At 52.3% G+C, this 13,808-nt stretch overlaps 1 protein-coding gene across 3 annotated transcripts; it reads left to right on the top strand.

Moving 5' to 3' along the window:
• The first annotated feature begins 3,571 nt into the window (after nucleotides 1-3,571).
• LOC104314186 (apoptosis-inducing factor 3-like) lies at nucleotides 3,572-11,454 on the top strand. Of its 3 annotated transcripts, XM_009913548.2 has the most exons (19): nucleotides 3,572-3,768; nucleotides 4,549-4,618; nucleotides 4,800-4,909; nucleotides 4,997-5,106; nucleotides 5,581-5,625; nucleotides 5,707-5,788; nucleotides 5,924-6,036; nucleotides 6,449-6,535; nucleotides 7,013-7,104; nucleotides 7,333-7,463; nucleotides 8,033-8,148; nucleotides 8,605-8,676; nucleotides 9,020-9,083; nucleotides 9,548-9,624; nucleotides 9,706-9,823; nucleotides 9,971-10,069; nucleotides 10,524-10,599; nucleotides 11,056-11,160; nucleotides 11,287-11,454. In XM_009913548.2, the coding sequence occupies exons 2-19, from the start codon at nucleotides 4,557-4,559 to the stop codon at nucleotides 11,336-11,338; spliced, it is 1,611 nt and encodes a 536-aa protein (XP_009911850.2). In that variant the 5' UTR covers nucleotides 3,572-3,768; nucleotides 4,549-4,556; the 3' UTR covers nucleotides 11,339-11,454. The 3 variants fall into 3 exon arrangements, 2 of the variants coding, with proteins under 2 accessions (XP_009911850.2, XP_069647378.1); XR_011326072.1 differs by lacking the exon at nucleotides 10,524-10,599 and having other exon boundaries at nucleotides 11,287-11,421; XM_069791277.1 differs by lacking the exons at nucleotides 10,524-10,599; nucleotides 11,056-11,160; nucleotides 11,287-11,454 and adding an exon at nucleotides 10,600-10,727.
• The last annotated feature ends 2,354 nt before the right edge of the window (nucleotides 11,455-13,808 follow it).

Genomic DNA, 13,808 nt, shown 5'->3' with positions numbered 1-13,808 from the left:
CACTCACCCCCCTCCAGGATTTAATGCAAGAAATGCCAAAGTGTGCATCACTTAACCACTGACCTCAGGACTTGATCTTATCTGGCAGAGGAAATCATCTGGCTTTGCGCCGCAGCCCATCCATTCACCCTGCTCAAACCTGTGAGCTCGGCCTCCCGAGGGGAGGACTCTTCCCTTCCCTCCCCCAAGTGTTTTGACCAGCCCTGCAGGTGTTCTGCTGTCCAGGTTGGTCATCCTTCCTGAGATCATTCCCTGAATAATACAGCGTCTCCTGGGAGTTTCACAGCACCGGGATGCTCTGGTACCAGCTACTGGCTGCTGCCTGGCCAGGCACAGCATGCTGCCTTTTGCAGCCTGGCGTGCAGGAATGCCCCCCTTACCCAAGAGCCAGAGCCACCCAGGCAGAGCCTGCTTTGCCCACGTAATAAACAACCCCATGGCAGATTGCTCTGGATGCTCTTGCTTTTGGCCTTCTTCCTTTTTCCCAGGACTGGAAGTCTTTTTTTTCTCAGGTTTTGGCACAAGGGACCTGTAGGAGAAACCTGTGACAACAGTAGAGCGTCCCTAAGGATGCTGCAGGCTCAGTTGTCTCTCAGGGGCTTGGGCTGGGCTAGCTGCCATGATCAGGTTGCACAAAGGACGTGCTCTCTCCTTCTCACCTCAGTTGCACAGATATGCTGTAGGATAAAAAAAATAATTCCATGGGCAGACACATTGACGGGCAAAACCCCTTCAAGCACAGCAGCATGGGCAGTTCCTTATATCTCTCCTCTGCTTTCAGTAGCTGACATGGCCCAAATTTGTCTACTTTCTGAATTGTTTATCTGCTGCTATTAGTAAGTTCCTACTTAGTTATTCAAGTTCATTCTTTCCTTGTGGTGAACAGTGAAATGTGGGGCCAGGTGTCTGCCCAGCCTGTATCCCATCTCTCACCACCACCAGACAGGCATGCTTAGGAAGAAAATGTGAAACAGCACACATAATTATTCTTACCCTATAAGCAAATTCATTCCCACTAAAAATTTCCTTTTCCATGTCTTCCTCCCTTGTGGGATAAACATTTTTTTCCCCTGTATAGTTCACCATTCTCAAGCTTAAGTAATTTTTTATGGATATCTGTCTGCTTTCTGGTTACATCATGATGTATTTATGACCACATGCTTTTTTTGCGATTCAGACAGGTTCAGAATGAGCCCTGCAAGGTAGAAGCACGTCTCAGCCCCTACACCCACTCCGTGCAGCACCACACGTTGCTGAGCCCACTCGATTCCTCCTGCATTAGGAAAATAAGCACAGGAGCTTCCTAACTACGTCTCCTGCTGCTGCCGGCTCTGCAACTTGGAACAGGTTAGGTTCCCTCCTGAATTCTCTCGTTATTAATATCACAAACCAAGCTGTTCTGAGAGCGGTGTCCCATTAATCATTTTAGCTCTGCTGCAGTTTGCACCTCGCTTCCTCTTCCTGTGCCTGAACAGTCTTCAATAACATTCAGCTCTGTGGGTAGCGCTCGGTTAAAATCGGCAGGTCTGCTAGAGCAGGGAAGGACCCTGACCTGAGCAAGCTGGGGCCAAGCAAAGGTGGGACAAGGATGCATCCACACAGCCACAGCTGCATTACGGCATGAAAAAATGTGCTACACCAGCTGACAGTAGCAGGGACTTGAAGGGAGGAGAGCTACCCCCCTTAAATCTTCGCCTCTAAACTTGAATTTTCTGGTGTGCTGACAGCACTAGAGAGACACAGCAAAAGTGAAGATACCTAATAAAATATGAGGTCAGCTCAGCAGCTCTTGTGAGCCAGCACCAATGCAGGCAGCAGGTCTGGTCAGAGATTTCCGATGCCTACCTGGGCTCCGCTCACGTTTGAGGGCACTGCTTCTTTTCGCTCTCTTCCTTCCTGTGTTTAATCCTGCTGTGTGTTACAAGCAAAGGTCTTAGCCACACTGAGCATCTATCTCTGGGTTACCTAACAAAGGGCCAAAAGATGCTTACAGGTCATCTTTCCAAAAATCTGCCTCCAACACCATCCCATTGCCTGAATCCCTCGAGGCCATACTGTGTGTTCCTAGGTGCTGGCTCTCAGAGATGCAGCAACACAGCACCCCTGCAGCTAACCTGAACCTTTCCTCTTACATCCAGTGCCCTTTTCAACTTTCTACCCTTTGCCATTATCTTTGGCCCTATCAGAAATGGGCATTTTGTTTTGCTTTTATCCCTTTGCATTTTATAAAAGCCCTTCCCCAGCTGCTCGGCTGCATCCAGCAGCATCCAGCAGCCAAATTAGCTGCTGAGCCCCGCAGTGTGGATGCCAGTGCACAGGACCGAGCTCCATCTGGCTCGTCCCGAAGCCTCCCACAGCTGCACATCTTTGTACCTGCCACTTTGCCGGCGCGCTGCAGCTTTCATCCATAAGCAAACAATGTTTTTCAGGGATTTCTGCTGAGTCAGAGAACGTCTCCGCGAGGGCTGCTGCTTCTCCACGTGGGAATGCGCTTCTGGGGAATAATTACAGAGAGTTTAAACAGGGACGTTCGGCAGCCAAATTGCTTCATATTCAGGCTCCTGGCCAGGAAGGCAGAGCCCAAAAGCTGCTTGTTGGCACTGTGAGAAAATACCTCACACCTGAGCCCATCATGGGCGTGCATTGCCCATGGGCTAAGATCACTCCTTACACGGCAGCACCACGGCACCCAGCACTAAAAGAAAGTATACTCATGGCTTGAAGGGTCCGACAAAGCAAGCTGCTTCACACATCAGCCAGCTTGCATTTACTGAGCATCCCTGTGCATGTCTCTTCTCTGGGCCATGCCCACCAAAGGATTTTTATCCTCCCCTCCCCACACTGGATTTGGGAACGTGCTGCGTGGCAGAAAGCCCGTCAATGCAAAGCTCTGGTTCTGCAAGGGAGATGATGGAAGCACACTGATAGTAACTTTTCCACCCCTAAATTTTGAGGCATTATTTCAAGGTTGTGAAATATATTGACTGCGAAACAGAGACAAGAACTGGAGTAGACGCAAACAGCGTAGGCGTTACTCTCAGTTTTTTGCAGCTCCCACTCTGTTCCAAAAATAGTACAGCAGGGAGCACGCTGCTTGGTGACATCCGTCAGGGACCAAAGGACGATGAGACCATGTGCCTGGACATCAGCAGAATGAACCAGAAGCAGAGCTGGGATGTAATGCACGTGCAGAGGTGCTGAACGCTTCATGTTCCTTAAAATCAATGGAGAGAGATCTTAGCAAAAGATCAAATTAAATAGTTTTAAATGTTATTGAAATATATAAAAAATAGTAATATCATTCCAGAGCGCTGCAAAAATACGTTGCACTGAGCTAGAGCGCTTTCCATCAAGAAAAGGGGCAATGGGAAGCCACAGCAGAATATCACTGCATCCACTCAAGTTTCTGTTCACACTGCACACAATGCACCCGGTCTTTAGACCACACCTGCGCTGTAATTCCTAAGTGCCCTTAATTCTTTTGCAATTCTAAACCTGAGCAAAATACACTTAATTAGGCACAGACCAGTTGCAGAAATCAGATAAGACTCGCTGGCAGACAGCCGCTTCCAGGAGATGCCTCTGCTGAAGGACGGAGACGTTGTGCAAGTCGGGGAGAGCATCACCCAGCCGTGGGCTGGCGGCAGGGAGAGCACTTGCAGTGAGACGCGAGGGTGTCACCTCTGCAGAGGAGAAACTCGCAGACGGCAGCGCTGGTGGCTTTCCGACTCCGGGGTCGGCTGCCTGAGCCCCCCACGGTGGGATCGGGTGAGTACCTGCTGATGTTTCTCCTAAAGGACCTGGGAGCGGGGCAGCGGCGCGGTGGGGATTTGCAGGAGCAAGTCACCACCCTGCATGGAAACTTGCCTCGAATGACATTCCTCTGCTCCATTTCTTGCTTTCTTCCTCCAAAAGAGAGGGAGATTTCTAATCAGCCTCTCAGCTGATTGCTAAGTCAGGGACAGTGCTAACGACCAAGACTTTTGGCTCTTTTCTAGCCCAGGAGGCGTTTTGGGCAGGGATTACTGCTTTCGTGGCAATTACCGTGAATAACGTCTCTGCACAAATGTTGGAGAGAGTTCGGAGAGGCTGAAGCAGCTCTTCAGACCCTGATTTGGGGGAGCCATGGGACATGGCAGCAGCACCTTGCCATGAATAATTGTATTTATTTACAATGGTCATTAGTTGTATTTGCTCACTCACCCTGCGCTGCAGTTGAGTTTAATGGGACACGGGGCTGAAAACAAAAAGCGGGTTAAGTCGGAGGAGAAAAGGGAAGAGGAACAGGCTTTAGGTTTGGACACAAAAAAGGGGGGAAATGTGTGTTTTCCACCAGCTGAGTTTTTTTTTCCTGCTGTACCGGGAGTTTGGGACCCCTTGGTGCTGACCTGCTCCCAGCTGGGGCAGCGGTGGCCCTGTATTTTGGGGTGGGATTTTGCAGCGATGGCACAAGGGTGCATGGGGAGGATTGTCTGCCGAGGGGTGAAAGACAATGCCTACGGGCGACAGCACCCATGTCAGCCGACCCTTCCCTCTGCTTGCCCACAGCCACCGGCATGGACGGCGACGACACCGTCACCACCGAGGTCTGCAAAGAGGCAGATGTTGGGGATGGAGAGTGAGTACCCGGTCCCGGCCTGCTGCCGTGAGGCCTGCAGGCAGCAGGGGTGGCACCACCATGGCAACAGCCGCCATGTTGGTGGCCGCCATGTTGGCAGCCACCATGTTGTTGGCTGAGGGAGCGGCGAGGGGCTGAGCCTCAGCTCCCCAGGGTGCCCACCTCTCCACGTCTCCCACAGGCTCTGGGAGGTGATGGTGGCTGGCTACCCGGTGCTGCTGGTGAGGAACAAGAAGGAGTTCAGAGCCCTGGGCAGTAAGTGCCCCCACCACGGTGCCCCGCTCAGCAAAGGTAACCCTGGCTCTGGGCAAGGGGGAGAAGCTGTATCAGGGCGGTCAGCTCTCTTCACTCGGTTGTGGGGGGGCTTCTCTATTGCAGGAGTCTTGAAAAGGGAGAGGCTGCGTTGTCCCTGGCACGGCGCCTGCTTTAACATCAAAACTGGAGACATCGAGGAATACCCTTCTCTGGACTGTCTTCCCTGCTTTAAGGTGACTTCTTGTCTCTTCCTCCTCCCAACTTGGGCCATGTCCTGCATACCACTCGCATTCATTCACTCTCAGAAGCTCTGTGTCCCTGACACCAACTGAAAGCACCCTGCCCTGGCCACAGCTCTCTCGTCAAGGTCTCGCAGAGCTACAACACATGGGATGGTTTCTTGGGATCATGTAACTCCCCATCCTAAAACTCCATTCAATCAAAGGTGATGCCATACATCCTGGTATCCCTCATAGCCAGCACAGCTCTTTTGGAAAGAAAAAAGGATTTACACCTCTTCCTGAGTGCTCTTAGGATGAGGAGAAAAGCTCATGAGCTCCTCAGCATTGTTTGACATCCAAGATCCCTACAAGTCACTCTTGGTGTATCTGAGACAGATGGCCCACTGGACCAGAACCTCCTAGGAAAGCTCCTACCACAACCTCATGAATGCAGCACTTAAATGTACTCTCCTTTCACCTCTTCAGGTAACAGTGGAAGACGGAAAGGTGTTTGTTACAGCAAAAAAGAAGGTACTGACCTTACCTGCTGTGACTAAGCACAAGCAGCACCTTGAGCTACGTATGATTTCAGCATTTCTCGTTTTCTTCTAGGATCTTGAAAGCAGCCTGAGGGTGAAGGACACAAGCAAGCGATGCCTTCTCAACCGGGAGACGATGCTGCTTCTGGGGGGAGGTCAGTGAAGTGGTCTCTGCTGTGCCCTTCCCAACATATGCTGTGAGCTGTCACTCTTTTCTCCGGGGAGGACTTGCCTTCTTCCTCCTACTCCATAGTGACGTGTAAGAGGGCTGAGATGAACATCTCTTGTAGGTGTGGCTGCTCTGGTGTGTGCAGAGACACTTCGCCAAGAGGGCTTTACTGGCAGGATCATTGTGGTCACCAAAGAGAAACATGTTCCATATGACAAGTCCAAACTGAGCAAGGTTCGTACGTGAGAAGGCCAGGACTGTGCCTGGGTACCACGTGTGTATTAGGGACATGACCCATACTCCGGACCAGACTGAGCAATTGAGTGAGACATTTTGGCAAAGCAGGAGTGCTGATAGGGTATAATTTCCAGCTAACATCTCACTTCTTCCTCCCAGAAAGTCTTTGATCAGAGTCCACCATAAGGTAATGTTTTTATCTCCTTTCACTGAGTTCTTCCAACTAGAGTTTGAGTTGATGGGTCTTTCTGAGGGAGTACAAGAAGATGATGGAGATGGGGCAGTGTGGGGAGCTGTGATTTACTAATGCAAAATTTACCTCTTATGCAAACTTACTTCCTGGCAAACACTGCAAGAGTATTGCTGTCTGTAAGAAGTGCTTTATTTCATATTTCTGTTTTGTTTCCAGGAAATGAACTTGAAAGCTGAGGACATCTACCTGAGGAAACCTGAATTCCTTGATGCTCACGGCATAGAGTTCTGGATGGAAAAAGAGGTACAAAAGCAGCTGAGCTCAGTCCTCAATGGGTGGTCCTGTTCCTGCCACGGGGAGGGGATGCCCACACCTGCAGGCACAGCGCTACATTTATAGACATTAGGGCTCTGCCTAAGTACACACATTATCCTCTGGGACAGCATTCCAAGGTCAGTGCTAGGGATGGTGTGCATGCCTTGGATGTAACACTGATCTGGGCTCCCCATGGACAGATGTGCCCATCACATGTGAAGAGGGTGACCCTTGAAACTAGCCTTCTGCACATCCTTTAGAGGAACCTAGATTTCGTGCTGTCATACTTAGTGCTCCTAAAGCCTAAGGCCTGTAGGAGGTGAGAGAGAGGACCCCAGCATTCCTCATCTCACGTGAGTGTCCAGGAAGAGGGCACACAGTTGCAGGCAAGCAGAACGGATTGATGTGGCAGGACACCAGTGGACCAGAGGTACATGTCTGATCTTTGCCTCCTTTCTCCTGCAGGCAGTGTCAGTGGATTTCCAGAAGCAGAAGGTCTGCTTCATGGATGGGTCCTCTCAGAAGTACAATCGGCTGCTCATTGCAACAGGCAGCCAGTGAGTGCACAAAGCATTTACTACACACAAAATTTTAGACAGGACAAGATGGGTCAACATTGGGATGTGGAGGTTTTCTAGACGTGTGTGAGAGGGAGGTGGTAGGAGATGAGCTGAAAGGACAGGATGGGATGACACAGCCAAGAGATTGCATGGGTTTGTGCTTCCCTCTCATTCTTTCTGTTTCATTTCTCATCATGAGACATATCTGGATTCTCTCTCTTTCAGCTCCAGCTTCCTCAAAGTCCCAGGTGCAGACCTGCAGAATGTGTGCATTCTCCAAACCCCTGAAGACTCTAGCAAGATCTTAGAGCTGGCAACTGGGAAGAATCTGGTGATCGTAGGAGCTTCATTCATAGGTACCAGGCTGGAGTGGGTATCAAGTCATCAGTGATAGCCTTGAAACCCACTTCTGCTGCATCTGCAGATTAACTAGAGGCCCTAGGGGAAGGGATGTTCATTCACTACCTGGCTGGGTTCCTTCCCAGAGCCCTGTAGCTGGTGGGGATATGTGTTACACAGCACGCACTCACTCTTTCCTCTGATAGCCAGAAATTTTGAGAGCTATAAACAGTTTCTGGACATGGACAGAGGGAAATGTGCCTTATGAAAAGGTCGCTGTCCTTCAGAGGAGCTGGATTCCCCAGAAGCATTGGGAAAGTGAGGGGGTAAAGGCAGAGAAAGGGAGTTATTTTGTACACAACCAGGAGCTGTTCTTTGCACTTCCTAATATCCAGGTCCGTAGTGCATGAGAGCAAAGAATGGGGGGAGCTAAATACCTCAGCCCAGAAATGCATAGAAGAGCAGTTAAGCACTGGCAATACATCAGATTTGTTCTCCCCACCTGGAAGGGGAAAAGATTTCCAAGGAGCAGGGTGCAGGTTCATGCTTGCAGCAGGCTTACCTTGGGCATGCCTTTCCCCTGCAGGAATGGAGATAGCTGCCTTCCTCTCAGACAAGGCTGGTGCCATCTCAGTGGTGGAAAAAAAGGAGTTCCCTCTCCAGAATGCACTGGGTCCACAGGTTGGAGGTGTCGCCATGAAGGTTAGGAAAACCTGGTGCTAATTTCTAGGACGGAGAACGCATGCTAGCCAAGCAGCGCTGTGACCTGCAACAGCCCAGGAAATCAGCCCCCACGCTGAGTCATAACACTGCGTGCCCAGCCACCTTTCTCACACACAGTTCACTGAAGGAGATCTGCACACATAGCTGGTCCCAACCTCCGTCACACACGCGTCACACTTCCCAGCTCAGCTTCGTCTCCAAGGCCTCCTGCTTCATCCTAGACCCACCTCACACATCAGTCCTGACCAGGACAGCAGAGCAAAGCCAGGCTTCCAGGCACCCTGCACCAGCCAGGGACACAAATGAAACCTCTCTGCAGCCTGGAGCAGCAGCTAAGCTGCCTGCCTGGGTTTTGGCTGGGTATGGCTGTTTTTACAGCAGTACAGCCTGGAATTTCCTAGTGAATACTCAAACCAGCTTCCTCTTCCTTTTCAGATGCTGCAAAATAGGGGGGTGAAGTTTTACATGAAAACAGAACTCTGTGAGCTGAAAGGAAAGGATGGAAAGGTCAGTCATGCCATTGTGATCCCTGAACTGCTAATTTTAGGGGAAAAAACCCCAAACTGAGGTATAGCACAGTGCCTACATCTAGGCTTTCCTCTCCCACATCTAGACCCTCACATTTATTTTCATTGAGCACAACTCTGGGCTCAGATGGCACCAATATGTGTTCGTATCCCAGGGACAACAGTGTGATTTTCTCATACATTCCTGGCAACAAGCGTTAGTTGAACAAGGTGATCTGAACGTGGGGAAGAAAAAAGACAGCAAAGAATGAGGCAGCAGGGAGGCTGCAGGAATTAGGACAGAGTTTTTAACTCTCTGTTAACGATTCCTGCTTGCTTCCTAGGTCACAGAGGCTGTTCTTGCCAGTGGAGAGAAACTACCCGCAGATGTGGTCGTGGTGGGAATAGGTAAGAGACCCTAGTTGGGAGAGGGAGGCAGCTTTGCGAATGGGGAAAACAGCCAGCAAGCCCAGAACATCACAGTTCATTCCCAGGACACAGTTCCCTGCAGTCTCTTTCCCGCTCTGTTATCATCCAGCCTGTCCTCTTGGCCCCAAGCACCTGGAGAAAGGCAGCAGCCCATGAGCAAACACTTGGCAGGAGGAAAGGAGCTACTTACGCTCTCAGTATAACTTTGGCACACTTGCTGAGCTCCGTAGGTCACTGCTGCATTTTCAGACCATGCCTTGTTCTGGGCCCTGGTTTTATTGCCCCTGGATTAGCTCAGAACCAGCCCAAGCACTTGTCACTGCCACGAGCTGCTCTGCTCCAAGCAGGCTGAACAGGCACCATGGGCATGTGCTTGCTGTAGGGCCGAGGCCAAGTTTCCTCCCTGCCTTTGCAGAGCTTTGTCCTTGCTCCTCTCCCTGCAGGGGTGTTCCCTAACTCAGCATTTCTGAAGGGCACCTCCATCGCCAGAGATGACAGCGGTGCCATCCTGGTGGATCTGGTAAGTGCCAACTGAGTATCCCTGGTCCACACCCAATCCCTTCCCTCTCATCGTTGCACTAATTGCTTTTTATCCCATTAGCGCATGCAAACCAACATCCCAAATGTTTTCGCTGCGGGAGATGTGGTCTCCTTTCCTGTAGCGCTGCTCAACGGGGACCAGTCCAGCATCCATCACCAACAGGTGGCCGAGGCCCATGGTGAGACAGTGCAGCTGCCTCGGTTCCAGCTTCCCTTGGAGATGGGCATGGAGGGAATGGGGCAGAAGGGACAGCAGGATAACAAGAGGCAGGGGACACTTCTTCGAGGACCTACAAAAAAATATTTCCTCTGCTGGTTCATCACAGGTCACATTGCTGCCTTAAACATGCTGAAGAAAGACAAGGAGTTGCACACTGTTCCCTTCTTCTGGACCACAATGGTTGGGAAAACCATCCGCTATGCAGGTAGGAGGGGGCAGAGAGTTGGGAACAGTTGAACTGCTTTCTAGCCCATTTGCTCATCCGCCAGCTGGGTGGATGTAACAAGACAGCAGTTGTAGAGTTTACCTGAAGCAGCTCAGGTTTTAGACTGGCTGCCATGGCAAATTTGTGAACCCTGTTTCTGAGCTCTGGGCCTGAAGGTTACCCAGAGCTCTCGTTCTTTGATGATCTCCCGTGGCTTAGAAGTCATGAAGGAGGAAGAATTTCCCTCTCCAAGCCAAGGAAAAGCTTGGGATCATGATGCAGCCTTGTACCTCTGGATCAGTTCTGCTTGTCCAGGGCCTTCATGCCTGCTCCCCAGCCCTGTGGCAGCTAGTCACTGTCCCCTCTGCTCCCACCTGTGATGGCACTGAGGTGGGATGGGTGGCAGCTGCTGTACCAGGGCTCCCCGAGCAGGCTGCGACGCTCTCTCTCGCAGGCTGCGGGAAGGGATACACAGACACTGTTGTGAAGGGCAGCCTGGAACAACAGAAGTTCCTGATCTTTTACATCAGGTGAGTGAATCCGTGGCCAGTCTGTGCCCCGACTCAGCAGCACCCTGGGGATAGGGCACGGTCTCCTCTCCCTTACGGCCTGCAGAGCTCCCGCAGAGGCTCCACATCACCTCCCACGGCTGCGCACCACAGGCAACTGCTGGCCGTTGAACCAGCAGAGAGATGGTTTCAGAGAAAACCAAAGCAGGGCAGGGAAGGAGAAGAGGATGAGCTTCCATGAAGACACCAGCTGGGCAGGGAGCCTGAGACACGTCTCCTCTCCCTCTGCCTCACTGCTCCCAGGCTCGGTGCCCAGCTCCCAGCAGTGTCAGGCGTTCCCGTGCACCCTGCAGTACCAGCCACCCTGCCCTGAGCCCTCCAAAATACAGCTGGCCTCTAGCCAGGGTGCCACAGGGATGCTACCGTGCTGAGTTATGTACACTGAAGAGATCTACATTCTTCCGCTTTCCCTTTCAGGGATGGCTTCGTGACTGCAGCTGCCAGCCTGAACTGTGACCCCATGGTGTCTCTGATTGCAGAAGTTTTATATTCAGGGAAACAAATCTCTAAAGAAGAAGCAGAGTAAGTGACAACCTGACCGAGCTGGTGAGCAACTCTGTGCTGCATTCCCCACGCCAGCAGAGTCCACTAAGAGATGTGAAGTCAAGATGAGTTACTGCAAATCCCCACAGTACCTCTCATTTGCAGGGCCTGGGACATCTGCAACATACCTTCGTTGGCAGAAACCCAAGCTCAGTAGGTGCCCTGCTGTGAGGGGCACAGAGTCAACCAAGTGTTAACAGCTCCACATCTTCCCATCCTGGCACAAGAGAAATAAAATCATGAGCAAAGCTGAACCCAGCGCCTGCATTTTGTGCTTGCAGACAGCCCTTGGCTGCTCGCTTGCATGCTGGGGCAAAGCAAAGCAGCGCTTTTCCCTCTCTTCTGCATGGGGATCTGCTGGGCTGGGTACGAGGAGGATGCCTAAGTGCTGGATGGAGCTCAGCTGAGGGTCTGAGCAGGCAGAAGCAACCAGACATTCACAGAGCCACTAACCCCTCCTGCTCTTCTCACTGGCTGTTGGCAGGGAGCTTTCATTCAGCACACCGGTCACGCTGACCTTCTACTTTGCAAAAGCACATTTTCCCAGCAAGGGGAGCTGTGACCGAGGCAAGCTGCTCTCCCAGCTGGGAACTAGATATAGTCTGTGTGCAGGAACTTGCACGAAATACCCTACCCCTAAGGACAGAGGGCTGCCATCTGACCTCTGAGCAAGCAGCACCTGCTGGCATTGCTACAGCTGTCTTGAATATTGCATTAGCTGCTGCAGCAAGCGCTTCCCACCCCCTGACAGCAGCCAGCCTCCAGCAGAGAAATCCCAGCCCCAGTCAGCATCTCCTCTCCTGCTGTGTCCCTCCATGCTGGCTGCTTCGAGGAGGTGGCTAGATGCTGCAGGAACCACAGCCTCGATGCTAGGGGAAAGAGTTACTAGATTTTTGCAAGGCAACAGTGAGCAAAGCTCTGCTTTCTACAGGAAACACTGCACTTACTCACCGGTCACATGGGGCTTTGCAGGAGGAAGGGTAAGCCCCGAGAGCTGGGCAAGTTCCCGCAGGGACGCTTACTTTATCAGCCTAAACCCCTTCTGCTTTTACATTAAATGCAGGCTAGACAGAGCCCGAGCCTGTTTGGTCAGCAGGTGAGATACTGCAATGCTGGTTTTGCGTTAAAAGCACAAACTTGCACTCTGGCACCTTCTCACGTATGAATTTGACCTGAAATATGGCATTTTACATTTCCTCACCCCAAGGGCTTGGTGCTGCTGCTCAGGGCAACTCTCTGCCCTGAAATAGCCACGTCTTACTGGGGAAAAGAGCTGGTTTCCAGCAGAGCAGGTCAGTCCTTCACAACGACAGGAGGAAGCAGCAAATCTAAGCGTTACCCCTTACGCTGAGGCACACAAGGGCAGAGATGCTGGTGGCCAGAGCATGCAGCTCCCCCCCATATCAAGATTCGACAGCACTGTGCTGCGTGGGAGGGGGAGCACTGCCCAGGAGCTGCTCCTCCTTGCCCTCAGGCATCCTGCACAGACGCACCCCCACAACTTTTTGCCCCCTCGGTGCACTCCAGGACTTGTTGAGCAGTGAGCAACTGCCAGCTATTTTGTATGGACTTGCAGCAGGGCAGCTGCGGTGGAAGACACTGGCTCTGCCTCAAGCTGGAGGTGTTCATCCATGGTCCTTTCTGCTCAGAGAGTGATCCGAGGGGGTTCAGCAGCCCCACTCTCTCCAGGTGACCACCACCCCAAAGAAACTCAGCTTCTTGTAGCCATCAGCAAGCACACACCAAGCAGAGCAGCTTTATGTAAGAAGGACAGACCCCAGGACAACAGATCTGCTCCACTTCCACCACTTAATGCCACTTTCTGCACATCACTGGGTGCCAAAATTTGGTACCAGCCCTGCCTTGGGTGGCTGGAGCCAGGACAGGCAGATTTAGTTGAGACTGTGCAGACTTATTTCAGCACAAGCCCCTTCTTCCCTGCCCACCCTCGGAGCTGGGACAAGCCATGCTCTTCCTGGCAGGCCCTGAGGAGCAGCGCCCAGACACTCCTCTGCTTCCCAGCCACCAAGGCAGACTGGGAGGCAGTGGTCCCGGCATTCCCATGGGAAAGGCACCTCCAGGACCCCTGGCTGGGTCCAAACAGAGACATTTCACACTGCACTGAGCTGTAGGAGGGCTGGATATACAGCTCCCCTCTCACCCAGTGCAAAGCAGGGGGGTCTCCATCCTTGGAGAGCAGCTCGTTAGTCCCCTTTGGGGCAGTCTTCTGCTTCTGTCCACCAGCAAGGCAGAGCCTGGACCATGGAGGAGCCCAGCAAGGATCACCTGGGTCCCTCTCAGCACTGCCAGGTCCAAATACCTGGAATCCCAGCTCTGCCCCAGGGCTGGCTGCAGACGGGGCTGCCCAGCCTTGCAGGACAGTGGTTCCCGGAACAGACGTCTGGGGCCACGCGTGACTCGGCCCTGAGTCACCCACTCCCTGTGGCCCAGCCCCAACCCGCACCAGGGCGGTGTGGGTGTGGAGCCAGCCCTCTCCTCTGGCTCCATCCCACTGCCTGGCATGTTGCAGGACTAATCCTGCTCCTGAGCTCAGCAGCAGGTCAGTCCAGCAAGCTACACCCAGCATTGGGTCACCTCTTTTGCTCGGGACAAACCAAGGGGACCTG

Source organism: Haliaeetus albicilla, chromosome 9, assembly GCF_947461875.1.
Source record: "Haliaeetus albicilla chromosome 9, bHalAlb1.1, whole genome shotgun sequence".
NCBI lineage: Eukaryota > Metazoa > Chordata > Aves > Accipitriformes > Accipitridae > Haliaeetus > Haliaeetus albicilla.
Note: the sequence above shows the minus strand (reverse complement) of the source record. Positions and strands in the feature narration are given on the sequence as shown.

Excerpts from the sequence above, each read along its gene's own strand:
- LOC104314186 (XM_009913548.2), top strand. The coding sequence starts at position 4,557 with ATGGACGGCGACGACACCGTCACCACCGAGGTCTGCAAAGAGGCAGAT. Across the intron at positions 4,910-4,996 it reads CGGTGCCCCGCTCAGCAAAG|GAGTCTTGAAAAGGGAGAGG; the intron begins GTAACCCTGGCT and ends TCTCTATTGCAG. Across the intron at positions 6,536-7,012 it reads AGTTCTGGATGGAAAAAGAG|GCAGTGTCAGTGGATTTCCA; the intron begins GTACAAAAGCAG and ends TTTCTCCTGCAG.